Consider the following 25,119-nt stretch of genomic DNA (forward strand, 5'->3'; position numbering starts at 1 on the left):
CTCAGCTGGCTGGGGGTGGGCGGGTTGCAGGCTGGCACGCAGGTGCTCAGGAGTAGCTCATGGCCCTTTAACATCCATTATCTCAGCTGATTCCTTCAGTAACAAGGTGGGGCTCACCTCGTCATACCCATTTTGCAGGAGGTTGGGGAGGGGAACGCAGGGGTGGAGCACGGTGAAGGGGGGAGCCAGGGCAGCATGGCCCCTGCCCACCTGCTCACCCCTGCCCACAGTGGGAGCCAGCTTGCCAGACCCCACAGCCCTCAGCACGGGCACACTCAGCCCCTGGCTCTGGGACCACCAGCCGCCCAGGCTCTATCCGGAGGAAGCTGCAGCCCTTGGGTAAGCCTTTGGGGAAGGGGCCACTGTGGGGTTGGGGGTGGGGGTGAGCCTCCTTACAGGTGGATAGCCACCAGACTGCCCTTGCCTGAATGGACTTTTCCTTTTTTTTTTTTTTTTTTTTTTTAAGTTTATAAAAGTCCTCCAGAACCTGTTATACAACCTTTTCTGGCCCTGGGAAGTAGTCAGTCAGGAAGTAGTCAGGACAGGACACTGCTAGGCCCATTTTACAGATGGGAAGTCAAAGGCCCTTTGGAGAGGCGGTAGCATAAGGGGAACCCAGACCTCGGGGCTCCTAGCAGGGCTGCTGATTTGAGGCCCAGGAGGCAATTCTCTGAGGCTGGCCTCAAGGCACCCCTGCCCTGGGCCTGGATTCCTGGGGAGGGAGGGTGAAGGGCAGGGCCCACCCATGTCCCAGGTGAGGAGTGAGCCCAGCCACAGGCCTGGCATCCAGAACCCCAGCCCTCTGAGTGGCCCCACACTCACAGAGGGGCCTGGCAAGGACTGGAGTCCAAGGAGGTAGGGGCCACAGGGTCCCGGGGAGTCCCAGCCCCAGGCAAGCCCACCAGTGAGACACCTGTTGCTTTGATTTCAGCCTGACGGCTGGGGCTGCAGAGTCTCCAGGTGAGTGTGGGGCCAGGGGCCCGGGCCCGCCTGCCCGCCTGCCTTGGGTTGCAGGGCTGTGCCGGGGAGAGGGCTGCTCAGGGCCGGGCCTGTCCTGCTGCTGCCTGCTGTCTGTGCTTCTCCCTGGCTCCCTCCCGATCACGTGCACAGAGGCTGATGAAGCCTCTTCCCGCTCCCGCAGGGAAGTCCAGGCCGGTGCCTGTGTGACGGACGCATCCACCCTGCCAAACCGGGGACTGGATCCACCTGCTGTAGCACCAAGAGCCCAGGAGGCGAAGGCCAGAGTGGAGGCACCTCTTCTGCCTCGTATCCACTCAGAAATGAGAAAACATGTTCCAAAGGAAATGGTGTCTCTCGGCAGTGGGTGTGGGTGCAAAAGGCCCGGGCTGGAAGGGCAGGGATGGCCCACTCTGCCTGGCAGGCCCGGGCCGTCAGCGGATCCTTGTGGGGAGGGCAGGAGTGTGGGAGGCTGGGCCTCTGGCCTGGGCCAACTCGCTCCAGCCTGCAGGGCCTGTCTGTAACGGGTGGGCTGAAGAGCCCCCAGCAGGCCCAGGAGCCGTGGATCTGGGCAGTCGGTGGGCACGCTGGGGCAGCCCTGGCCCCCTTCCCCTCCGAGGCAGGCCCCGAGCGGGTACGTGTATAGTGTGACTAGGTGTACATAGGAGCGTGGCCCTCCCTGCCGAGGGCTGGGCTGTATTTATGGCTGGTGGGAGGCCAGTGGGTGGGGATCCTGCTGCTCCCCTCATCTGCCTGGCACCAGGCTCTCGCCTTGCTCACTGGCCTCTTGACATTTTCCTCCTCTGAAATCCTATTTAAGAACTTTTGGAAGCTTAGCCATTTTTACTTATTAAAATAAAAACCTTTTTACACAACGATAGTCTGAGAGTTGGGTCTCTTGAGCCCCTGGTCAGATCACAGGGACAAGCCCTGGTCTTTGGCTCCCCGCTGCTGGCTGGTCACCCACAGCCCTCCTGAGATCTCGTGAAGGCCACGACCGAGAGGATCCAGTGCCCCTGGCCACACTCATCACACGGACCCACCCAGCAACACGCTATCCTGTCTGTACACGGGAAACTTGGGCTCTTCAGAGGCTTGAGCACCACAGCCAGCAGGGCTGGGCTGGCCCCTTAAGGGAACTGGCTAGGGGTGGGTACCACCCTCTTCCCGGTGCTACAAGACTGCCCTCCCCAACCCCACAGGGGGTGTGCTGGCCTCCACCTGGTCCCGCCTCGGCCTCAGCAGGGAATGTGCACAGGGGCTCAGTGGGGCCCTCTCTCCAACTAGGGCTGCCACAGGAGCAGAAGGGGTCAGCGCTGGGGGATCCTCCTGGGAGGAGGGCCACTGCCCTTCCAGCCCTGTCCCAGGAGGCCTCCTGGAGGCGTTGGGGAGGGTGGTGGGCTCAGTGGTGGCCAAGCCTGTGAGGCTTGGGGTCCTGGCACCTGGAAGCATACAGCTGTCGGCCGGCCCCTGAGGCATCCGCAGGACAGCTGGGAGCATGGCTGAGACGGAGGGGATGGGCTGGTGGGGCCCACCCCTCTCCTGTCTCCCTTAGCCTTGGAAGAGGGGGGTGCCTCCACTCCTCCCCCAGGGTGCTCTGCACTGGCCCCTTCCTGCAGGCTGGGCACTCTGCTGCCCCCTGCTGGCCACACTGCCTCTTGGCTCCGAGGGGCCAAGACAGGCCAGTCCTGGGCCTGAGCGAGCTGAGCTGCGTGGCCAGAGAATTCCCCTCTAGGCAAAGAAACCAGGGAATAGTTACAAATTTAATAAAATTGACCTTATAAATTACAGCAGCAGCCCCAGGGCGCTCTTTGCTGCCCCAAGAAGCGGGAGTTGGCAAAGCTGGGCAGCCGCTGCTGGGGAGAAGTTGTCTGAGAGCTCGGGGGCTGTGCAGGTGGCTGGTGGGCCAGCGCTGCCGCCTCCAGGGTGGCCACAGGGCTGCAGCGGGGGCCAGGCAGAGGCTCCTGGGCCCAGGAGCGCACAGGGGACAGGATTAGGGGCTGAGGCCAGGCCGAGAGCTCCTCAGTCCAAACTGGCCATGAGTAGGTGCAGCTCTCGGAAGGCGCTGCCATGACGGCCACTCAAACTTGACTTGCTCTTGACGAGGCCACTGATGCTCTTGAGCTGCTTGTAGCAGAGCCGGCACTTGTGTAGCCTGTGGGCAGAGAAGTAGTGCACGAAGGGCTAGGCCCTTTCCTGCCGAACTACTCCCGCCCTCCTCTGGGAGGCTGGCCGAGGCCCAGGGTACAGGACCCACCCAGGCCAGGCCACGGACAAGCCCAGGCACAACCTCCTCTGTGGGCTATTCCAGCAGAGCCATCAGCAAGCAGGCTGGGCCCCCAGACCTGTGTACCCCAACATTCACACCCCACCTGGCCCCTCACCTCTCCTCCCGGCTGATGTCTACACCCACAGAGGGGGGTGCTGCTAGGATGTCAGTGATCAGGGGCAGAAACCGCTGCAGGATCAGCTTCAGGGAGGTGCAGCCAGTCTGGACATAGCTTCAGAGGCAGATGGACAGAGCCACAGAGAGAAAGATAGAGAGCAAGGTACACAAAGACAGAGGGGGTAGGCAGGGGGCCGGGGGCAGCACAGGCTTGTGTGCACCATGGCCTCCCACCTGCAGGGGACAGCAGTGCTACACACCCACCTCCCATGGGCACTGGCCTTGGGGGGTCCTTCCCATTGTCCCTCCCTGTCCCTGTGGTGAGGCGGGTATGGCTTCCCTACATGTACCTCTCATACTTGCTCTGCAGAAGTTTCTCAATCTGCGGCAAGACCGTGGTGCACAGATCCAGCTTCCACAGGGAGCTGAGGAGAGGACCAGGGACAGGTACCCTCAGCACCTGGCTCCACTCACTCGACCCACTCCGCCCACCACGCCGCCTACTTACGCTTTCTGGTTGACAATGTTAAGGAGGTCCACGACTACGGACAGGTCATTGATGGCCACAGCCGAGTCCACTGATGTCTATGCAAACAGAGCACCTGTCAGAGGGGCCTGGAGCCCCTGCCCAGGGAGTGGCGTCATGATGGGCTTTGTTGTGGGGTGTTAAGACTGTAGCTAAAATGATGGGTGAGGTCAAGCCCGTAAAGAAGTGCTCAATAAATGATGACGATGATGACATGAAATCAGCTAGAGTGGTGACAGGGGCCCCTCTGCCCTTGTGCAGCCGCTTTCTGGGGTCAGCCCAAAGCCTGGGGGAAAAGTGCTTGCCTTGATGTCACCCGTGGTCCACACAGCCCGCACGGTGTCCAGGTTCTTGTGGCGGCTGGTAAGTACCACACACATGGTGTCATGGCCTTTGCGGATCTGTGACATGGCATCCTCATCAACCAGCTCCGCCTGCTGGGGGATCTTCACGGCCTGCGTAGGACGAGTGCCCAGGTGCCAACGGTGACGTTCTGTCCTTGCCCCACAGGCTTCCACCCTGCCCCGGGGCTGGGCCCCCACTCACGGGCAGGAAGTCAGATGCCTTTAGCCCGATGGGCTCATTCCGGGTAGCTGGGATGATGGCAGGCTCAGCCTTGGGCACAGGAGTGGAAGTGACAGCCGGGGGCCGGAGTAGGACCTCGAGCTGTTGGGGCCCGGAGCTCAGTGGGTGGCCAGCCTGAGGCCCCCTCTCCGCCCACCCTGGCACGGAGGGCCCCTCTCCCAGCCCTACCATGCCCTCTCCACCCAGACATACATTTGGCACCGGGAACTGCGAGTCCGTGGCTGGGCTGGGCTTTGCCGCCTCCTTGGCTGTGGCCATGTCTGGAGGCAAAAGGGAAAGATCTCTGGGTCAGGTCAGGCCAGAGGGACTGGCAGGGAAGAAGGCGGGGCTTATGGTGGGCCTCTGGGCTGCATCTGTTAACTGGGGGGATGAAGCAGGAGCCACTGGGGCAACTGGGGAAGGAGACAGCAGCAGTGTGTATGTGGGGGGTGAGGGGGCCAGAGAGGTGGGGAGACTCCTGGGGAGGCTTGAGGGTGGGGATACTCCTGGGGAGATGTTCCCTCCCTTTCCACCCACTCACCCACAAATCTGGCAGAAAGCAGGTGTCAAGCACTGCCTGCAGATGGGAGCCAGGGAGCTCCCAGGAGCGGCCTGTCCCCTCACTGGGAATGGAGTGTGTATGCTGGGGTGGGCTGGCAGTGAGTGCATGGTGAGCAGGAAGCACAGGAAACCCCACGTGCAGGGAGAATGAGAAGATGGCCCATTGAAGAGGAAGCCAGGTGAAGGGGAGGGCTGGTCTGTGGGACAAGGGTGACCCACCCCGGCTTCTTCTCCAATCAGAAAGCAGATCATGTTTTCTCCCAGCAGCAAAACCCAAATCCCCAGCTAGGGCCTGGCTTCCTGCTCCCAGACCCCAGGGAGCCCTGCCCCTCTGCCTCCACCCCCTCCCCACCTGTGGCTCTCCCCAGCTCCTCCCTCTCCTGCAGGCCCTCAGCAGCCCTCTCTCACCAGCCCCGCCCTTGCCTCCACGGTGCTGTCCCATCTACAGTCCCATCTGGCTGCCTCCTGCCCTCCTCACTAGGGTGCAGGCTCCTGAGGACAGCATCTGCCTGCCTTGCTCATGCACCAGAATCTAAGGTGGAGCCCAGCGCACAGTAGGTGCTTTTAGGTGAGCATAGGAAAAAGATCTGGTGGGAGAGAGGCTGGAGCTGGTGCCCCCAGGAGGCCAGGCTCTGTACTCACCGTCCTCAGGGGGTGCTGGGAAGGGCTCACTTCTTCGGGGTGGTGTCCGACCTGCAGAGGCAAAGAGGGCTGGGGACTCTCCCGTTGGCCAGCCCGGGGTCCTGCCTGAGCCTTAAGGGCCAGGCTGGCCTGGGACATGGGGGACGGGAGGTGGCTCTCTGGTACACACACAGCTGCAGACTCGTGACCCTGTTCCCGGTCCCAGGAACCCTCAGGTCTGCCCCCTCCCATCTACTTGCCCCCATGGGGCCTGCCTTTGCTCAGGGCGGGCTGCCAGGCCTCTTCTGGAGCCTTGAGGACCTGGGAACGGAGCCGGGGCCCAGGTGTGACCTGGGAACCCAGTGTCGGAAACAGAGCGACATTGACACTGTCCCCGTAAAGCACCGTCTGTCTCTATGCACAGATGGGACGTTCGGCTAGGTGGGTGGGGGGCGGGGGGCAGGCCTCACTGATGCTGTTCTTGGGCTGGAAGATCTCGTTGTACTCCTCGGTGTTCTGGATCTCGGCCCGAGACTCCCGCTCGTCCCGGTCGTCCTCGCTGCTGGGGCTTCGGCGCTCACTCTCTGAATTCTGCTTCACCCTGTGGGGCAGGGCCAAGGCAACGGGAGGCCAGCCCAGTGAGCTGCAGCTGGGCTCCCCCAAAACCTCCCCAGTGCCAGCCTGCCTCCCGAGCCCTCTGGGCCCTGAGCACCCCACCTCTGAGGCTTGTTGCAGGCTGTGCTGGGCCGTTCATAGATGCGCCGAAGAGGGGCACTGGGGTGGGCCGGCTGCTGTGCCAGGGGCCGGCTGTCCTGCACAGGGTCTTGGGCCACCGTGCCTGTCCTGGTGACCCGTGTCAGGTCCACCACATAAGAGGAGACGTTGCTCTGGGAGAAGGCCACGCCTATCTGCAGGAAGTGGCGGAGCTGGGGTGTGGGTGCGCAGGACCCCAGCAGGGCTAAGGGGTAAGCAGGGGCCTGAGAGGGAGGCGGTGAGCAGCCAGGGGAAGGGCAGGTGGCAGCTCTCTCACCAGCTGGTCGTTGCAGACGGCCAGGTCAGCCACCTTGCCCCAGCTGACTAGGACGACGTCAAAGCAGCGCTCAGGCTCCCAGCCGTAGACACGCAGTGAGTCCTGGCAGCCACTGTATAGGCAACAGCCATCGGGGTTGAAGAGGACGCTCCTGGGCAGGCGAGAGTGGGGGGTGGGTCTCAAGAAATCCAGGAAGGCTGTAGGGAGCCCCGGACAGAGGGAGCAGGAGTGGTGATGGGAACGGCCCACCCCTGCCCCATACCCACATCCAACCACCTTGGGAGGAGGGCTCAGACCCACCACCCAGCTGCCTGCATACCTGACAGGCCCTGGTTCTCCTTCGATGCAGCTCACCACCTGGAACTTCTCCAGATCCCAGAACCGGATGGTCCTGCAAAGGCAGCCAGGCTATATTGGGTAGCCGGTGTCCCCATCCAACCCCCATGCAGGCCCATAGCCCAGGAAGCCCATTTCTCTGCAAATAGCTGTCCCCCTGGGTTGTGGCCACTAAGAGCAATGCCTGGGATTGCGTGGCAGGTGGAGGGATTTGGCAGGTGGGAGGTTAGCATGGACTTTGGATCTGGATATGCCATGACAACCCAGGACACTGGGGCCGGGGAACCAGGGTTGGGGGAGAAATGGGATCAGGGCCTCATCCTGGCTTGGCCGGAAGTCAGGTCAGTCTACAGAGCATCATCAGGCATAGGACACCTCAGGGCAAAGGCAGACTGGGACAGACACACACAGAGGACACAGGTGTGAGATGGCAGTCATGGGTGACAAGCCTTGTTCCCCCTCCTTTTCCTCACCTGTCAGAGCTGCCGGAAGCCAGGAGGTACTCATTGGGGTGAAACTCCACCACATTGACAGGCCCTGTGTGGCCAGGGAACTCGGACATCATCTTGCCAGCAGTCAGATCCCAGAGCTGGGACGGGGCAGGCTGGAGGTCAGGACCAGGCCTGGGATCTCGGCTGCCCACTCTCCCTCTACTCCCACCCCTGCTCTTTATCTGCAAGCTGCCTTCCCATCTGATAGGCCTGGGATATGTGAGCCTGATCAGGAGGGAGGTGCAGATCCAGGCTGAGTGCACTCAGCAGGCCCCAGTCCCCAGCCCCAGGCCCTGGTCAGGCCAGGAATTACCTTCACTGTGTGGTCGTCTGCAGCCGATGCCAACCACTTCCCATCAGGGCTGAACCGGAGGCATCGCACAGCTTGGCTGTGTCCCTGAGAAGACGACAGGGTGCTGGGCTCACTGGAGGGGCCTGGGCCTGATGGGCTGCCCGCCTCCCCACCCTGCTCCACCGGGCCCTTGACCAGCAGGCGAGGCGGAGCCAGACAGCTGTGTGCAGGAGAGGTCAGGGGGGACACCTCCACCAGCAGTCATGACTCCGCGGGAAATCCAGATTTCCTGGTCATACAGTTTGGGAAACAACGTATCTTATGCCTCTTTTTTGGAGAGTTAGGTGTCCTGCCTTAATGTCAAGGGTCTAAAAACCAACCAAATTATTCAACTCAGTGCTTCCAAATACCTGTGAACAGGAACCCTCTTCACCTCCCACACCACTAGAGCGTGGAGTGCAGTTTGGTAAACATGGTTCTGGGAGGAATTGTGGAAAGTGGGGGATCCAGGTCCCCCCCCCGACCCCCCATAGCACTCTTGCTCTGCTCTAGATCCTCATATCTCACTTGGACTCTCATTTCTCACATTCTCCCCTATGGGGGAAAGCATCCCCTTCCAGCTCCTGCCAAGGTCTGGGTACCGCCCCATGCTCCAAAGCTGCTCACAGCATGACCCACCAAGGGTGCCTTCCTTACCCGGTATCGGAAGACACAGCCTTTCCTCCTGATGTCCCAGAGCTGTGGGGGAGGAGCAGAGGAGCCGTCAGGCCAGGTCACAGCCAAGGTGGGCTCAGGCTGCAGAGGCCTCACCAAGCTCTGTCCGGGAGTCCAGGTCAGAGGGTGGTACGTGGACACGAGCAGAGAGGGGTTCTGGGCACCCCCAGGTCATTACGCTCCCAAATGACAGGGATCCGGAAACTGCTCACAAAAAGCTGGGCTTTCTGAGTGGAAATGTCTGGTGAACGTCTCCACATCCCCTCCCTTGGAGGCTGGAGATTCCGCCAGAGAGAGGGAGGACCCTCCCACGGTGCCCAGAGGCCACCTCCACAGGCCAGACACACAGCCCGGAGCCCCTGGGTGGCCCAGCAGGGAGACATGGGGCATGGCCGAGCCTCACCTTGATGTTTGTGTCCTGTGAACCCGAGGCTACAAACTCGCCATATGGGTGGAAGTCCAGGCTGCAGATGTTGGCTTTGTGGCCCATAAGCGTGCGAAGAACTAGCAAGGAAGAGAGGAGACAGGGGTGTGAGGGGCAAGCCAGATGCCTGGCCGAGGAGGGAATGCTGTGTTCACTCGTGCATGTGCTTCCAAGCAACTGCACAGAAAACCACAACAGCAAATTGAGCAGAGCCCTACCACCCCAACTACTGACCTTCCTCTTTTTCTCCCAAGAGATGACAGCCATTTCTGTCAGTACCCAAGCCCCCTGTAGCTTGCGCTCTCACAAGGGCACCGCCCCCAAGCCAGCAGGGCTGGAAAGCTACTGCACTCCGTTCATGGACAGACACACAGCTCATGTTCTGCCGACATCCTCAGAGCTGACAGAGGAGGGATGTGGGAGAGGTCTGTGCTGGGGGACAAGCTGCTTGGTTGAAAAGAGAAACCCAGGAAGGCTTTTTGGAGGAGGTGGTAGTTGAGTGGGCTATCAGTGAGTGGAGGGTGAGGGAAGATATTAGGCATAAGGAAATGGCAGGCAAAGGCCCCAAGGAGGGCAAATGGAGGCCATGCCTGGAGTCGCCATGGTGCTCACAGCAGCACCTTCTTCTCCCCTCCATCCAAGGGATCTTGAGGATGGCTGTGAGGACAGAAGGTGCTGTGCAAACCAAGAGAACACACAGGGGACATGACTGGGCCCAGTCACCTCCTGCTGCCCTGGGAAACCTCAGCTCCCATCCTTCAAAGTTTTGCTTGCAGCTCCGTGGCCAGGCCCAGCCCAGCCCAGCCTGGCCCAGGCAAAGCCTGTGTTTCTATCTTGGAGTATTCCCTGGTACCATTCAAATTTGCCTCTTCTCTCTGGCCTCAGTTCACTTTTTAAAACATTTACAATTCCGCTGTCTGAACGAACCTGATGATCCCACATGTGCAGGGGCCAAGGGGTGTGGGAATTCAGCCATCCTTAGGTTTGAGCCAAGATGAAACAGTTGCCTAGTGAGGTAATGAGCTCCCCATTAGAGGAGTTGTTCAAGCAGACTCCAAATGTAATGCTTTTGGGACGAGAGAGCTGAGCTCCAAGCCCTGAGTGACTTAAACTCTATTGGATGATTGTTTCTATCTCCAAGTTTCAGGTCCAGGGCTCTGGAGCCAGACAGAACTGGAAGCGGTGTTGGCTCTGCTCTTTGCTTGCTATGTGACCCTGGGCAATACCTTACCCTCTCTGAGCCTCATAATGGGCCACAATCAGAGTTAAGAAAATGGACATCAGGTGCTTAGCACGGGTGTGCACACAGGAAGTGCTCAGTGAACAACCAGCTACAGTGATTCCTGCTCTAACTCCTTTCTGTCCTGAGAAAGAAAGGTTCACCTTAGTGAACCTTCTCTCCTCTGGTCTCAGAGCACATGTCCTGGTTCTCTGTCTTCTGGCACCAGTGGTGACCATTACCCAGTGCCATGGCCATCTGAGTGCCTCCGTCGTTCCCAGGATGTCTGCTGAGTGCTTCCGGTGTGCCGAGAACAGCCTGAATGACTTCAGCACATTCGCTCCCCCACCCCCAAACACCACCAGGAGGTGGGCGACAGCCTGAGGCTCAGAGGATGAAGCAGCTTGCCTCAGGCCAATCAGCGGGCACAGAGCCAGAATTCAAAGCAGGCATCGGAGTCTCAGAGTCTCGGAGTTTCGAGAAGCATGCTTTACCATGTGACACTTTACTTGAGTCAAGGATGCTCCTCTGTCTGGGCTCCGAAGACAGAGCCAGACACACCTAAGGGTAGGATCAAATCAGCTGCTCTGGCCGTTACCCGCCTCGAGACAAAGTGCCTACCTCTGCGCACGGCCCACCACATCCACCCCTCCGACCTGGTGCCACTCTGCAGCAGGCCCTGTCCACTGCCGAGCTGGGACTGAGCTGCCTTTACATCCTTCACAGAGTGAGACAGGCGCCAACCACACCAGGACCTCAGCAGCCCCTCCCCACTCTCTGGGGCCGGCATACGCCCTCGGGGCCCAGGCACTGCTTTGCGGGCCAATTTGGAGCCCAGAGGGCACAGACGCAGGCTGGTTCCTGCCCCAGCCCACCGGGCTTCCCCGATCCTGCCCTGCCCCGATGGGACATGGCAGGCTCCACCCCTGTGTGGACCAGACTCATGAAACACAGGCTGCCTCCCTGTGGCATGGCGGGGCCGACCCACCCCTACCCTCTGGCTGTGCGGTGGAAAGCAGGCAGGACCACATTCTTCCGGCGTGACTGCTGCCCCTGCTCTTCTGTCCCAGGAGTGCTCTTGGAAGCCTCCTGCTGTGGGACTCAGTCAGAGGATCCGGGGTGGCGGGCATCCTGGGTCTGCCGTCTGCCCTGCGTGGGGACCTCCAAACCCTCCCAGCTGAGTAGCTGTTCAACCTCTGCCTGAGTCGGGATGGGCTGCCTCTCAGGGCAATGCACGTGACCATCAGGTGGCCCTTTCAGAAGTCCCTCCGCAACGGGCGCCGATCTGCCTGTCACCCTCACTCACACTGTGGTGTGGGTGGCGGCCTGAGGTCTCAGCTATTCCCATCAAGGCTGCAGAGGGCAGGTTTCTGATCCATCACCGAACCCCAAAATGGGAGAAGGAATAGCACTGGGATGAGAGTCTGGATGCCAGGATTTGAGTCCCAGGCTCTGCCACCCCTGCCATGGGGTCTTTATCAAGCTTGGGGGCCCACCTTGGGCCCCAGTTTGGCTGTGTGTCAAATAAGGGGGACCTGCCGATCCAGCTCTGCATCAGAGTCATCCGGAAAGCCAGATTTGGGGCCTCCACCACTACTAAGTCAGGCTCTCTGCTTGTAATGAGCTCCTGGTGGGGCAGCCGACCCTGAGAGTCTAGGACCCAGGAACTCTAGAGGTCTTTGGTTCTCATTCTGCGCCCACCTCAAGGAACTCCTCACATTTCTCTTATGTATGAAGGAGCCCTGGCTGGGAAAGCATGGCACCCTTGGCTTCTCTCTTCTGTCCCTTGCACTTCAGTGAATGGTGAATGGCTGGTGCTGTCCACTGGGCTTCAGATGCAGGCAAGAACTTCTCAGGAAGCCAGCTGCTTTCTGCCGGAGCCGGCTTTCTCAGCTGGAGCCCAGCCAGCCGGGCGTGCTCCTCCCTGGCCCCTTGAGTCCAGCAACAGCCAAGCACAGCGTGCCCCGGCTCTGGCACGTGGCCAGGTGGCAGGAACACGTGCTGAGATGCTAAGCCTGTGGCCCGGTTTGTTATCTCACGGGCTCTGTCTCGCACATGCAGCCCATCACTGGGTGGGCGAGGATCACCCGAGAAGCCCAGGGGCAACATCTCTCTTGGGGACCACCTATGCAAGAAGAGCCCCGTCCTTGAGCAGAGAGAACCCGGCCACTGGGCCTGTGTGGCTGATGGCTGCTGTCCTGCTATAGAGGTAGAACACAAGCACAGGAGAGGCCCAGAGACCTCTGAGTCTCAAACAGGCAAAGGGGCTCTTTTCCGGAAAAAGCAGCGGGGGGCCTCCTGCCTGGCATGCTGGAAGGTCCAGGCTAGATGCTAGCAAAAAGCATCTAGGTTTACTAGGTAAACCTAGTAACCGAGCAAAGAGGTTTACTAGGACCCCTCAGTGCTGCTCTGCATAGTGTTCCAAAAAAAACGTTGAATTAGCTGTCAACATTTAGAAACAGTGGTGGGGGTGGGGGGGTGGATTCCACTGAAATTTCCAGATTCTCAGCTTCTCTTGAAAAATTTGTATGGCTGGCAACACTGGGCCCACACTGCAATGTGGCTGTACCCAGAGAGGCTGAGAGGTAGCGTCCCCTTTTCAGGAAGTGAGGCTCCCCACGTGGCCCAGAACCAAAGACGCAAGTTTACTTGCCGAAAGAACCCAGCAAGGATCTAGCATACGACCAAGAACCACCACTACAAAACCCCAGGACTCCAGGACAAAGGGCCTACAAGCTTGCAGAGAGACAGGAGAGGCAGGTCCCAGAGGTGACAGCAGGGACCTCCCGATGGCTGCCAAAGAGGAGCCTAACTTGCAACACAGCTGCACCCACAAACTTCTGAGGGAAAACGATTTCTGATCTAGACTTCTACAAACTCTAAAAAATAGATTTAAAAAAAAGGATGAGGGTAGAATAGAGTCATTTCCAGCCACGGATAGTCTCTAAAACTGTGTCTGTCACGCACGCTTCACGCATGCTTTCTCAGCCAGCTATGAAAGAACAAGCTCTGGCAAAAAAGAGACAGAAGACTGAGAGAGATGATAATGCGGACTCTGGCACAGCAGAGAGACGGGGAGAGTTCCCCGAAGACAAGGCGGCCCCAAGGTGACCACCGGGTTGCAGGCCCCAGGTACTCCCCCACCATTGGGACCCAGGGGACCGAGGCTCTGATGAGAAGAGACGCCTCCTTCATGGGATGGCTTTGAGAGTAGCTCAAGGAGGAGGCTTACTCTTCTGGCAGAGAATTTGGGGATGAATTAGTAACAAAAATGTATAACACATACAGGTGAGAAAAGGACAATTATTAACTCCAGAATGATAATATTCTGTGGCTGTGAATAATATCTCTACGGTCCTGGTACTACAAACCCTGACTCTTTACATGGTGAAATTAGGAGAACAGTGGGGCAATGCTGGAAATGACCGCGGGGGAGGGGGGACAGCTTTAGAAGAGCTCACTTCTTTTTAAGATTTTATTTTTGTAAGTAATCTCTACATCCAACATGAGGTTCAAACGGACAACCTCAAGGTCAAGAGACACGTGCTCCACCAGCTGAGCCAGCCAGGCACCCTTAAGAGAGCTAACTTGTCTTGTACGAGAGGGAGGCAGCAAGAGACGTACACAAGAGACAGGAATTGCCATAATACCATGTCACTGAGAAAAGCGGAGGTAGCAAGACACTGGGTAGAAGAACAGAAGGCCGAGGCCTCTGCAGAATGGGAAGGAGTGGGGTGAAGGCTTCTCCTTTCCATTGCAGTTATTTGTAGAATAGAATGCAGTTATTCCATTTGACTTTTTAAACTAAAATAACTTCTACAAAGATGAAAACTGAATGAAAACAAAGTTCAAGGAGACAGAGGATCTGGCCGCCCTAGCCCCCATTCCCGTGGGCGATGGTTACTGAGGCTAAGAGGCGGCTGCTCCACGTCAGGGCACACACCCTAGTTCTCCCCACAGGCCTCCTAGCTTGTTTACATGTTCCACGTGGCCCCTGGTGGCACCTGCTGTTCTTTCAGGTTCTGAATCTACACCCACCCACCCATCCATAGTGGACCATCTGGAAATTTCCTGCTGCCTCCCGGGTGTCGGCATGCAGAGACAGCAGTATATGTCACTGCTGCCAGACTCCTGGGAGTCTCCAGGAGGGAAGTACCCAATGCAGTCAGGACAGGCTTCCTGGAGGAAGCAGCTCAATAGCAGAGCCTGAGACAACACAACCACAGGTGTACATGTGGGGAGGGCGAGCACAGATGCCTACTTTTGGCAGCTTCTAGGTCCCAGACGCGGATGGAGCCCGACTGGGAGCCGGCCACGATGAGCTCCTCTGGGGTGTTGAGGCGGACACTCTCCACTGGGGATGTGTGACCCGTCAGGCTCTGTGGAGAGAGGGTGGCAGCTTCAGTGCATTGTGTGGAGAACCCCTCAGCTGCTGCCCCAAATTCTGGCTCCCTGGGAAGAGTATCAGCAAGAGGCTCAAGCAGGGAGGCTACGCTCCACGGAGCCACACCTGGGCTTTCCTGCAGACAGGCTGAGCAGCTGCTTCTCTTGGCCTTAGCTTGCAGGGCTAGAAGTGGGCCAGACCCCATTTGTGTTCCAACACCTTCCCACTGTCCACTGTGCCCCTGATATGGGCATCATTTGCCAAAACGGCCCTGGGCCCCTTGCGTGGAGCAGCTGACCCTCTAGCCTTGAGTCCAAACCACCACCAACATAGGCTCTGCTTCCATCTCCACTCTGCCTGGCCAAGTCCCTCGGTGGGGAACCCTGACAGCACTGAGGCCTAGCTCGTCAATGGCACACAGCTCACCGTTCCTGGTGATGAGCCAGAATCCCTGGGGACTGCCCCAGTGGGGGACCCTGCCATGTTTCTGGGCGGGGAACTGTGGAACCCAGAGAGAGCCTGGCATTGACATTACTGGGAAAAAACTCTCACCCAACTCAGTGTAGGCCAGAGCTGGAGCAGGGCTGAGGCAGGTTCTGGCCCAGCCCCTTGGAGGGGTGGGAGGTGCTGGCATTTCCAGCTTTCTGGAGAGAAGGGCAGAATCTGAAGTCCATGGCATCTGTCACTCCCCGCACAGCACTGGTCACCCCAAAGCACAGTGGTGACTCCATCATTGTTTGCTAAGACAATGTTTCTGTGGGGCGGTGAGGGGGGGGATGGGAGGAGAAACTGCTCCCCAGCACAAATGTCAAAAGGCCAGACGGTCACAAGCAGCTTGTGGGACTCCCAGCCATCACTGGCAGGAGTAGAAATGGGTATAAACTCCACGGAGGGCAACTGGGCAAAATCTGTCCACATTTAGAAATGCACATTTAGAAAGGCACCTCCCCTGCACATCCGCAACTCCATCCCTGGGAGCCGACCCTGCACGTGTTCAAACACATGGCAAACAAAGTAGACCCAAGGTCATTCGTTGCAGTGAATCTTTTTTCACAAAAGACCCAAAGCCACATAAAGGCCCAACAGAGAAACTGGTCAGCTAAGCTGTGGTCACCCATGCTATATTTGGCTATAAAAATGGCTATAAAGGGGGATCCCTGGGTGGCTCAGTGGTTTGGCGCCTACCTTCGGCCCAGGGCGTGATCCTGGAGACCCGGGATCGAGTCCCATGTCAGGCTCCCTGCATGGAGCCTGCTTCTCCCTCTCCCTGTGTCTCTGCCCCCGCCCCCCGCCACCTCTCTCTCTCTCTCATGAATGAATAAATAAAATCTTTTAAAAAAAAATGGCTATAAAATGAACAAGGCGACCATCTGAATATGTAAAAGATTAAACTCCATGACACTTGTAAGTGAAAAAAGGTGGAGAATGATGTACATAGGATACTGTTTGTGTAAAAAAAAAAAAAAAAATGGAGGGGGAAGGGAACAGACATACATATTTGCTCACAAATGCAAAAGATCATTCTGGAAAGACACAGGGTCATCAGGAGCTGTGGGTGTCCCCACGGAGGGATGTGGGCGTCAGGTGAGGAAAGATGGCTTTTCACTGCTTCCTCCATGTCCCTTGGGTACTACAATGACATGAGCTCACACAGGCTTAGAAACACACGTGAACAGGTCAAGGTGGCCTGTGTGCAGGGGAGCTAGCATGTGCCTAAATCCGAGGGTGAGCACGAGCTTGGTGGCTTTGCAGCACTCAAGAGGCCTGGTACACAGGCTGACTTCAGTATAGAAGGGGGATGAGAGCAGGGGGTCCCTTCAGGCCCATTTTGGCCAGTGTTTGTTTGTTGGTGTGTTTCCAATCTGTATATGTTACTTTGGCATTTTGGGGGTGGGGGTGAGGGTGGGACACACCAGGACCCTGAAAACAAAGTGAAACAAAACAAAGCAACTATAATTCTGTTCTTCACCTGGGGCCCTGGATCAGAAGAATGTTAATACCCTATGCTGGCAAGGTCACGAGGGAGGAGAGGGCAGGTTCTGGTGCTACTGGAGAGGATGTAAATTGATTTCTAAAGGGCAATCTGGCAATATGTTTTGAAAGCTTTTTAAAAAGTGCACACCCTTAGATAGTGCAACCATCACAGATATGCTCAAAGATTGGGGTCGATGAAGACATTTACCTCTGTGGCTGGGCAGAGCCAAAACGCTAGAAATTACTTCTCTGCTGGGAACAGGGCATGGCTAAGCCAATTCTGGCTCATGCCTACACTGGGATACCATGAAGTTGTCAAAAACCACGGTGTTAGGAGGATATCTGTTGACACCGGAAAATGCCCACGGTGTTAGGAGGATATCTGTTGACACCGGAAAATGCCCGCACATGATAAAGATTGCTATCTTTGAAACCCAGGCTACAGAAGAATAAGACAGTGTTCCAAAAATATGTTGTTCTATATTTACGTGGTCCCCACGTGTGCATGTGTGCATGTGTGTGCACATGTGTATATGTGTACAGGTGTGTGGAAGCATATGAATTTCTATCAGCACCTAGAAGGATGTGGACCAAAATACCAACTGCAGCAGTCTCTGGATGATGGAAACAGATATAATTCATTTTTGTATTTTTCCCTCCTTTATGTTTTCCTGTTTTGGAAGACAGTTTTTGGCAAGGAATTTGTTGTGTGACCAGGAGAAAAATGCTGTTAAAGAAACAGCTCTCTAATCAGCTTCAACCAGTGCTCTCAGATCCTTTCTGTGCAACCAGACAGGGAATGATTCAAAGTAACCTCCAAGTACAGCTGACAGGTGGGTGGATGGGCCAGTGGGCAAGCCTCAATCTCCAGCCCATGGGCTTATTTTAGCTTTCTTGCATAGGCTCCCTGGAATTCTGTCCACCACCAGGGGACTCACCCATTCCTGAGGGCCAGCCACTGTCCCAGTCATCCTGGGGGCACTGATGCCGTGCTGTGTTCCCCTAGCCTCTGGCTGGGTGCCCCAGGCTCCCCAACCCCTGACCCCACCCTGCCCACAGTCTCCTCCCTGGACCTTTGTCCTGTTTCCCACCATTCAGCAAGGCTCACCATGATGCAGTTGGGTTTGTTGATGGACCACAGGTTGACTCGGCAGTCATCTCCACCAGTAGCCAGCAGCCTCCCAGAGGCTTTGCCCAGCACCAGCGAGGACACATTGCTGGCGTGGGCGACAATCTCCTCTACACAAGGAAGGACAGAAGGAGAAGGCAGTCAGAGGGCTAAATGTGGTCATGTGGAGGAGGGCCAGGCCCTGCCCAGTACAGCCCCTGGTCCTGGTACCCAAAGTCCAAGTGGAAAGGTCCACCCACTTCAGCTCCCCTTTGGTGCCAGACACCTCGGCACAACCCCAGGAGCCTGGCTGCTTGGGCAGGCCTTGCACCCAGGCAGGAATGAAATGACTATTTCCCAACTTCAAGTATTCATGTCCCCCCTTCAGGCCTCAAGGTTTGCTCCTCTTTCTGCACATGAACTGGTAATATTATTATGCTCACTCTGCTCAATTTAAAAAATTGACTTGCTCCTTTTGTATTTAGCTCTCTCTGAATAAAGATAATTAAATAATAAAATCCATAAAGTTATAAGATTGATATGTCTATTATACTTTTCCTAGACTATAAAACAAAACACAAAACCAATTATTAAAATGAAAAACACTGACCCAAGCAACCATCTAAGCATCTGCTGCTGCTGCTTGCTATGCACATAAACCCACTCTGGGGAACATGCTTTGAGAACCAGTCAGGTCAACTCTAGACAAGCTGTCTCCAAGTGAGCTCCCCCAGGCCTTCAGCCCACAGTGTCAGAATCACAGACCAGGTTCTGGTCTGAGCTCTGCTTGCTGAAGGCTGTGTGGCCTTAGACCAGTCACTCACCCTCCCTGAGGGCTGGGTTCCTCATCTGGTAAACGGGGATAAAAACAGTGCCTGCCTGGTTTACTGAGCTGCCAGGAGCCACTGACAACAGGCTGGAAGCTGTGCTCTGTGGTTCTTCATCTGGCTAAGGCATGGACGGTGGACACTGGGGCCCCTGGCAGGGACAGGAGGATGGGAGGCCAGAGGGCGCCAACTGAGGGGCCTGGGTGGGAGTGAGGGCTGGTCACAGTGGGCAGCTGTGAGGGCCCTGGCCTGGACTGCTGGGGGGAACCGCAGGGCAGCAGACACCAACCACAGAGGGGCTCGTCAATGCTCCAAAGGGAACAGACATGAGGACCCAGAGGCAGCCCAGGCCTTCAAGCCAGGCCCTCAGTGAGATTCTAGGAACGAGGAGGAGAAAAGACAGGTCTCTCCACGCCAGCAAAGGGAATACCCCAGTGTGCCGACACCCGGAGACAACTGGGAGGCTGGCTTAGGTGACACTGAGGAGGGCCTGCAGTCATTCTGTAGAGAGTCTCCACCCTGCCTGGGGGTCTCCATGGCAAAGGCTTCAAACCTCAGGGTGGTCTGGAAATGGGGCCCAGAAAGGCTGTCTGTCAGGCAGCATGGCTCAGAGGGGCCATCAAAACTTCCCGGGGCCCAGACCCCAGGCTCCATCTCACAGATGATGCCCCACCTCACAGCCTCGCCCAGCCCCAGCAGAAGGTGAGAGGCTCCTGCAGGCCTAAACATCAGTGGGGGCCTCGGGGACCCCATCACTGAACCCAAGGGAGCTGAGCCCCTCCCTAGTCTTCATCTCAACTATGGAGCCTTCTGTCCTCTGGACACTGTAGGGACAGATACCTGGGGTGCTCTGGGACTCTAGCCGTAGACTCTTGTCTGTTCAAGAGCTTCTGTTGGGCCCTAGTGACTGGCCAACTCTGAGAGAGGGCAAACCACCTTCTGCCTGAGCTCTCTGTTCCCAAGCCTTGGGCCCTCTCCCCTTCTCTGAAAGCACTCCCTAATGAGCACTGCCCTCCACTCGTGCCCTACCTATAAGGCCTGAGTGTCTGCCCTGGCTCTCAGTTTTCCCAGGGAAAGTTCTGGCTGGGCCCTACCTCACGAGGCCTCCTTGAGCACATTACTACCCCTCTATGGGCCTCAGGACTACTGCCCCTGGAGACAGCCTTTAATGCATAATATAAATGTTTCCTGGGTGCTTGCTCTAGGCCCAACATTGGGGAGCCAGTGGGGAAGGACAGTGAGAAGGTTCCTGTGTTCATGCTACAGCCTGATCAGATGGGTCCTGGGACAGGGCAGTCAGCTGAAGACCCACAGACATTGGGGTGAGAAGGATTTAGAGGTTGGGCCCTTGTAGTGGGGCTCAGATCACTACCCTCTAAGCAGCCTGCCTGAGGTCTCCAGCCTGACTGAAGCTCCTGGAGGGGTGAGGGACCAGAGGAAGAGGGAGGTACATCATGGGCCCTAGGAAGCCTTGGCAGGGGTACTGTCCCCAGTGCTCCCCCTCTGGCCTGAAAGACAACATCCACCAGTGGCCTAGGCCTGGGTACTGAATTTGGGTGCAAACAAATAAAATCCCTCACAGCATCTCTCGGCAGGCTAGGCTGATGGCTGCAGGCCTGCACCAGCTTCCCAAGCTCAACTGGCATAACCTGGGCCCCACGTCCCAGCCATAGCTGGGGATTCCGCCACAGGTGCTGAGGATTTGCACCATTAATGAAAGGTGAAGAGAGCAGACCTGAATGACGCAAGCTGGCCTAGCACCTTCTGATCCTTGCTGGACTCTAGCCACAAGGAGCCAGGGGTCATTTGGCTTTGGGCTCTTCAGATAGCTTATACTCACAGGGACTGCTATGCACATGAACTTGTCAGTAAAGCCCAACATACCTGATCATATTACCACCTTGTTTGAATACTCTGATGGCTTGACCTTGCCTTTAAGATAAAGCCAAGGCCTCAGAAGGGCTGGGGTCCTGTGGACATATGCCCCTCAAGACCCCAAAAGCCTCATGTGGCACATTCTCTCCACTGCTGTGTGGCAGCTCATGGGCTCCTTTGAGCCCTTCCACCTTGCTGAGCTTCCTGCCCCAGGGCCTTTGTATGTGCTGTTTAGCACTCCCCTACCCCACCTGCCAGCATCTTGTTAACTGAGTCAAACCACATGTCCCAGCTTGGAATCAGACAAGGAGAAATGGAGGGGTGCGGTTATCTGATTTCTGTCTCTTGCAGTCCCTAGGCTCTGAGCCCCATTGCATAGGGACCTCCCCGACTATCTCCCCAGTGCCTGGTTCTACACTCAGGCAAGACCAGTTATTGAAGGAATACATAACCTCAGTAAATACAAAGCCACTCTGTCCACAGTGTACCCTCCTTGGGAGCCCATACAGGGTTCTCTCAGAAGAACCCTAGGGCTAAAAAACAGTTTGAAACTATCCAAAGCTCTCATTTTAGATGTGAAAACACTGATGTCCAGCAAAAGATTTTGCCCCGATTCTCACAGTTAAAAAGTGGAGGGGCCTTGCCCAGTGTTTGAAAACAGCTCAGGGACAGCACATAGCAGAAGGTGACCAGTTTGGGCACAACAAATCTATGTTAACCAGTTATCATAGATGTGGTAAGGCAGTTCCCAAAATAAGATATTGAGGACCCTGGGATCCTCAAGATCCTTTCTGAGGGGTCTAAGAGAACAAAACTATTTTCATAGTAACACCAAGATGGTATTCGACTTTTACACTCTTCTTCTTTTTTTTTTTTTAACACTCTTCTTTGCTCAAAAGCATACAGGGGTTTTTTTTTGGGAAGATACAAAATACGTGATGACACCATCACTAATGGCATTTGACTGCTCTTGTGTTTTAAAACTTCTGATTGTTAATCTCTAACATGTAAATATTGATAACTCCCACGAACAAAAACTTTTTGGGGTCCTCGACAATTTTTCAAACTATAAAGAGGTCCTGAGATCAAAAAGTTTAGAGCTGCTGGTGGAGAATAACGTGAGGGTGGGTGGTGCTGGTGTTCAGTGGCATTCCAGAGCCCTGCCAACATCCCTTGGCCTACCCTCTCACTACCACCACCCTTCTCCCGCCCCCCAAATGCCCCCATCTCCTGAGGGAAGCCTGACTCCTGAGATGTCTGCAAATGCCGAGAACACCTCTCAGCATCTCTCTCCCCTAGTCCCACGCATCAGCCTAACTGTACTAAGTGCTTCTTCATGTTCACCACCCTGCTTGGGTCTCACAGCAGCTGTAAAATGAGGGTGTGATTATCTCATTGTATAGACAGGAAATTCACCTCAGAGAGGTTAGGTCACCTACCCAGCGTTACCCAGCTAAGAAGTGCCAAAGTCACGATTTGGTCTATCCTGGTCTATCTTATTCCAAGGCTGGGAGTCTCCCTCTGTGATAAGTACAGGGGACAAATCTTGGGGTCCAGGCCACCCAGCAACAAGCAGCTAACAGGATAAATGGGGTGAGGGGTGGGGGGGAGAAAGAGAGAAAATCACTTACGTAACTTCCAGGCTGTCTTGGTGACTACAGGAGTGGCCATCCTGCAGTTGGTGGCACCTGAAGCTCCACGCACTAAACAGACTGCTCTTCTCCTGGGGTGGGGGTGGATCCCCCCCAGATCCGCCAATCAAGTTGGCAGGGAGTTCTCACACATCCAGGCAGAGGGAATGCCTCGTCTCTCAGCCCTGGACAGCCTCGTGGTGTTAGGTCACAGCAGCCACAGCAGCAGTCTGTTTGTGCCCGTCAGGATCCCGGATTATGGAATGTCAGGCTTGAGCCATGTCAGTTCAACCCTGGGCTGGAACACAAACAGAAGCAATGGCTTGTTTGAAAACACTTGGTGGGAGTTCGGGAAGCTCTAGGCTTACAGAATGACAGCCACAGCTCCCGGGATCACCAAGACTGCTTCATAAAGAGACACCCACCATAGCCACCAGAGCAAGGAGCTGCACCGCAAATGGGGTGTGAGAATCTGGAGGGGGCACCTCAGACAGGGTGACTCGGAACACAGGGAGAGAAAGGCCCTCCCAGAGGCCAGGATGATGGGATGGGAGGCGGCTCTGTTCCAGGCGGCTGGCTGCCCCAAGTGCAGCAGCCGCCGCCGCAGTGGGGCGGGGAAGACCACATGTCTGCAGTTGAGATAGATTTCTGGGAGTCACTGTTTCGTCTGACGCTATGGGAAGGAGGTGGAGCCAGGGGCCCAGGAGAGGCACTCCAGAGACAGGCATTTAAGTCTTCTCTGGGGAGAATGTCAAAGAGGGCCCTGAGGGTCCTATCCCTCCGTTTCTCGTGGCAGGGGAGCTATTCGTGGCCCCTGCAGTCCCAAGGACAGTACTGGAACTAGGTCTCCAGTCTGGGCATAGGTCGTCGGCCTCCTCGACCACAAGGCCGCTTCATGAGGCCGGCTACCCCCTTCTTCCAAGCCTCTTTCCCACGATCCCTCCCTCTCCTCTCCTTCCTCTCGCTCCTGGCTTCCCCAATTCTACCTCTCTAGTCCCCCGTTCCTTCCCCTTCTCCCAGCCTCCTACGTCCCCCATTCGTGCACATCCTGTGTCCCGGGCCCCTTATCTTGACCCCTGCCTCGCCAGACCCCCTGAATTCCCCTTCCCTTTCTGCTATCAGTACAGCCCATTCATTCACTCTCCTTCCAGGGTCCCTGTTGGTCACTCAGCCCTCTGCGGACCCTCGGCTCCGCTTCCGGCCTACCCGGTCTCCCCCTCCGGTCCCCACGCCCGTCCCCGCCCGCCCCCCGCCCCGAGGCTGCGGCTGGCCCCTCGGCCTCGCCCGATCCTCCCGCTCCTCTCCGCTCGCGGGGCCCGGCTCCAACTTCCCCCTGCCCGGAGCCCTCTCCGCACAGCCCGGCTCGGCCCCGCCTGGCTCGGCCCAGTCTTAGGCCCAGAGCCCCCCTCCCCTCCTCGCCCCTGGCCCACTCCACCTGCAGCTAAGGCTCCGGAGGCCGAGGCTCCGCTCCCGGCGCGACCCCCACTTGCCTCCATCCCCCGCCCTGATTGGCCGCTGCTTGACAACCGACCCTCACAACAAAACCTCCGGCTCAGAGCCCCGCCCTCCTCACCTCCCGCACCAATCAGCCGCCGCGAGCGCTCCGCCTCCCGCCAGGCCCGGCCAATCGAAGCAGGCGCTTCTGCCGCTCTTCCTGAGTACCCGCCCCCTACTCCTGAATTGGACTAATCCCGAGGAAGGAGAACTCAAGAGCCGCCCCTCAGCTTCTAATGAACCGGCGAAGCCTGTCTTTTCCTTGGTCCCGCCTCCGCCTCAGGTTTTCCCATTCCTCTCCTTTTCCTTCTGTCCCTCTTAGTTCGCGTTTGAAACTATTACGAGACAGCTCTCCGATGTCGGCTGCGCCAATCGCGTCAGCGACCGTCCCAATCTGACCAATAAGCGCCCGCCTTATTGGGAAAAAAAAAACCAGTTCCCAGGTAGCCAATGGGAAGGGGCCGTCGGGAGCCGCGTGAAGCCGCGGACCTTCCATCTTGGAGTGGGGCAAGGGCTTCGCGCTCCGCCGCAGTTCTGCTTCTTCCGCGTGGTCGGGACTTTGCCCGTCCTCTTTGGCTCGGACGGGAGACCCGCGGGGCGACGGAGCCTGATCCCGGGCCCGAGCTGCCTCCAACTAGAGCTCCGAAGAAGGCCGGCTGCGGTGGACGCTCGGGTTGGGTGGGCTCAGGGAGGGGCCGTGACAGCCGGACCCGCCCGGGGCCCGAAGACCCCGGCCCTTCCTGGTCATCCGCCAGCGCTGACTTCGTGCGGCTCAAGGCAGCTCGGTCTCTTGTAACTACCCCCGGCACCCCCAAGTGGGACGGAGACCTGTTCCCGTTGACGGAGAGGAAACCGAGGCCCAGGTGGAGGCGCTTGTCACGGCCGCACGACCCAAAAGAGTGGTGTTGGCCTCGACTCCTTGCCTGGGTTTCTGCGCCTGCGCCGGAGAGGGGTGCGCCCCTCGTGATGCGCTTTTCGGGAGTGGGTCGAGAGAGGTCGGTGGGAGCTACCGAAAGACCACTGGCTCGGTGTGAAGTCCGATCAAACTGTGTTTCCCCTCAACTTTTTATTATTGTGAAAAGCCCCTTAGAGGAAAAATTGTAAAGAATTCTACGACCATGTATAATCGTTTAATAGTAGAATCCAGCACTTGTTAATGCTTCTCCTTAATTGCTTTGCCCGTGTAGGTGTTTCCTCTGAGCAGTTTGGAAGTTGTAAACATCAAGACATTTTACCCCCAAACGACGCGAAATACTGAGCACGTACCTCTAAGAATGAGGCCCTTGTCCCACACAGCCGTCGTATCACCACACCAAAGAAACAGAATTCTCTGACATCCAGATTTCCCTGATCATCCTCAAAAGTTATGTAAAGCTTTCTTTTTTTCCCCTAAGAGACAAACAGGATTCACAACACTTGGCTCTTTTAAGCTCATTCTATTTCAATTCCCTATTTTTTTTTTTTTTAATGGCATTGATCTTTTTGAAGAGATTGATCAGGTCTTTGACCTTGTAGGCTGCCCTATATTAGGATTTCGTCTCACTGTTTCCTGCTAGTGTCGCTTACCTTGTTTCTTTCTGAATTTTTTGTTAAATGGAAGTTAAAACTTGACTGGATTCAGGATCAGCATTTTAAAACCCTTTGCATTGAAGTATAATACACATACCCCAAAGGGCTACTGTACTGTAAATGTAAAAAGTGAGTT

The 25,119-nt window shown here is 56.8% G+C and overlaps 2 protein-coding genes across 8 annotated transcripts in view; one reads left to right on the plus strand and one right to left on the minus strand.

Annotated features, from left to right (window-relative positions):
• KIFC3 (kinesin family member C3) overlaps positions 1-1,832 on the plus strand; it is a 37,898-nt gene extending 36,066 nt beyond the window's left edge. For 6 of the 7 annotated variants that reach the window (XM_041766521.1, XM_041766525.1, XM_041766518.1 and 3 more), the window contains 2 exons: positions 231-339; positions 1,142-1,832. In XM_041766521.1, the coding sequence (XP_041622455.1) occupies positions 231-339; positions 1,142-1,167 (135 nt within the window). In that variant the 3' untranslated portion in view covers positions 1,168-1,832. Of the gene's footprint in view, positions 1-230; positions 340-931; positions 961-1,141 lie in introns of all 7 variants that reach the window. The other variant, XM_041766520.1, reaches the window with a different exon arrangement.
• An 875-nt stretch (positions 1,833-2,707) lies between these two features.
• On the minus strand, positions 2,708-23,465 carry KATNB1 (katanin regulatory subunit B1). Its single transcript, XM_041764763.1, has 20 exons — positions 23,356-23,465; positions 21,921-22,218; positions 17,588-17,718; positions 14,383-14,500; positions 8,882-8,982; positions 8,461-8,502; positions 7,786-7,869; positions 7,455-7,570; positions 6,965-7,036; positions 6,646-6,796; positions 6,333-6,523; positions 6,086-6,216; positions 5,637-5,687; positions 4,647-4,714; positions 4,416-4,535; positions 4,175-4,324; positions 3,852-3,928; positions 3,694-3,768; positions 3,342-3,458; positions 2,708-3,112 (listed from the first exon to the last, which is right to left on the minus strand). Exons 2-20 carry the CDS (start codon positions 21,958-21,960, stop codon positions 2,980-2,982), a joined length of 1,968 nt encoding a protein of 655 aa, XP_041620697.1. The 5' UTR covers positions 21,961-22,218; positions 23,356-23,465; the 3' UTR covers positions 2,708-2,979.
• Between the last annotated feature and the right edge of the window lie 1,654 nt (positions 23,466-25,119).

This window comes from Vulpes lagopus, chromosome 8 (genome assembly GCF_018345385.1).
Source record: "Vulpes lagopus strain Blue_001 chromosome 8, ASM1834538v1, whole genome shotgun sequence".
NCBI lineage: Eukaryota > Metazoa > Chordata > Mammalia > Carnivora > Canidae > Vulpes > Vulpes lagopus.

Excerpts from the sequence above, each read along its gene's own strand:
- KATNB1 (XM_041764763.1), bottom strand. The coding sequence starts at position 21,960 with ATGGCCACTCCTGTAGTCACCAAGACAGCCTGGAAGTTAC. Across the intron at positions 4,325-4,415 it reads AGGCATCTGACTTCCTGCCC|GCCGTGAAGATCCCCCAGCA; the intron begins GTGAGTGGGGGC and ends CGTCCTACGCAG. Across the intron at positions 3,459-3,693 it reads CTGCAGAGCAAGTATGAGAG|CTATGTCCAGACTGGCTGCA; the intron begins GTACATGTAGGG and ends CTGCCTCTGAAG.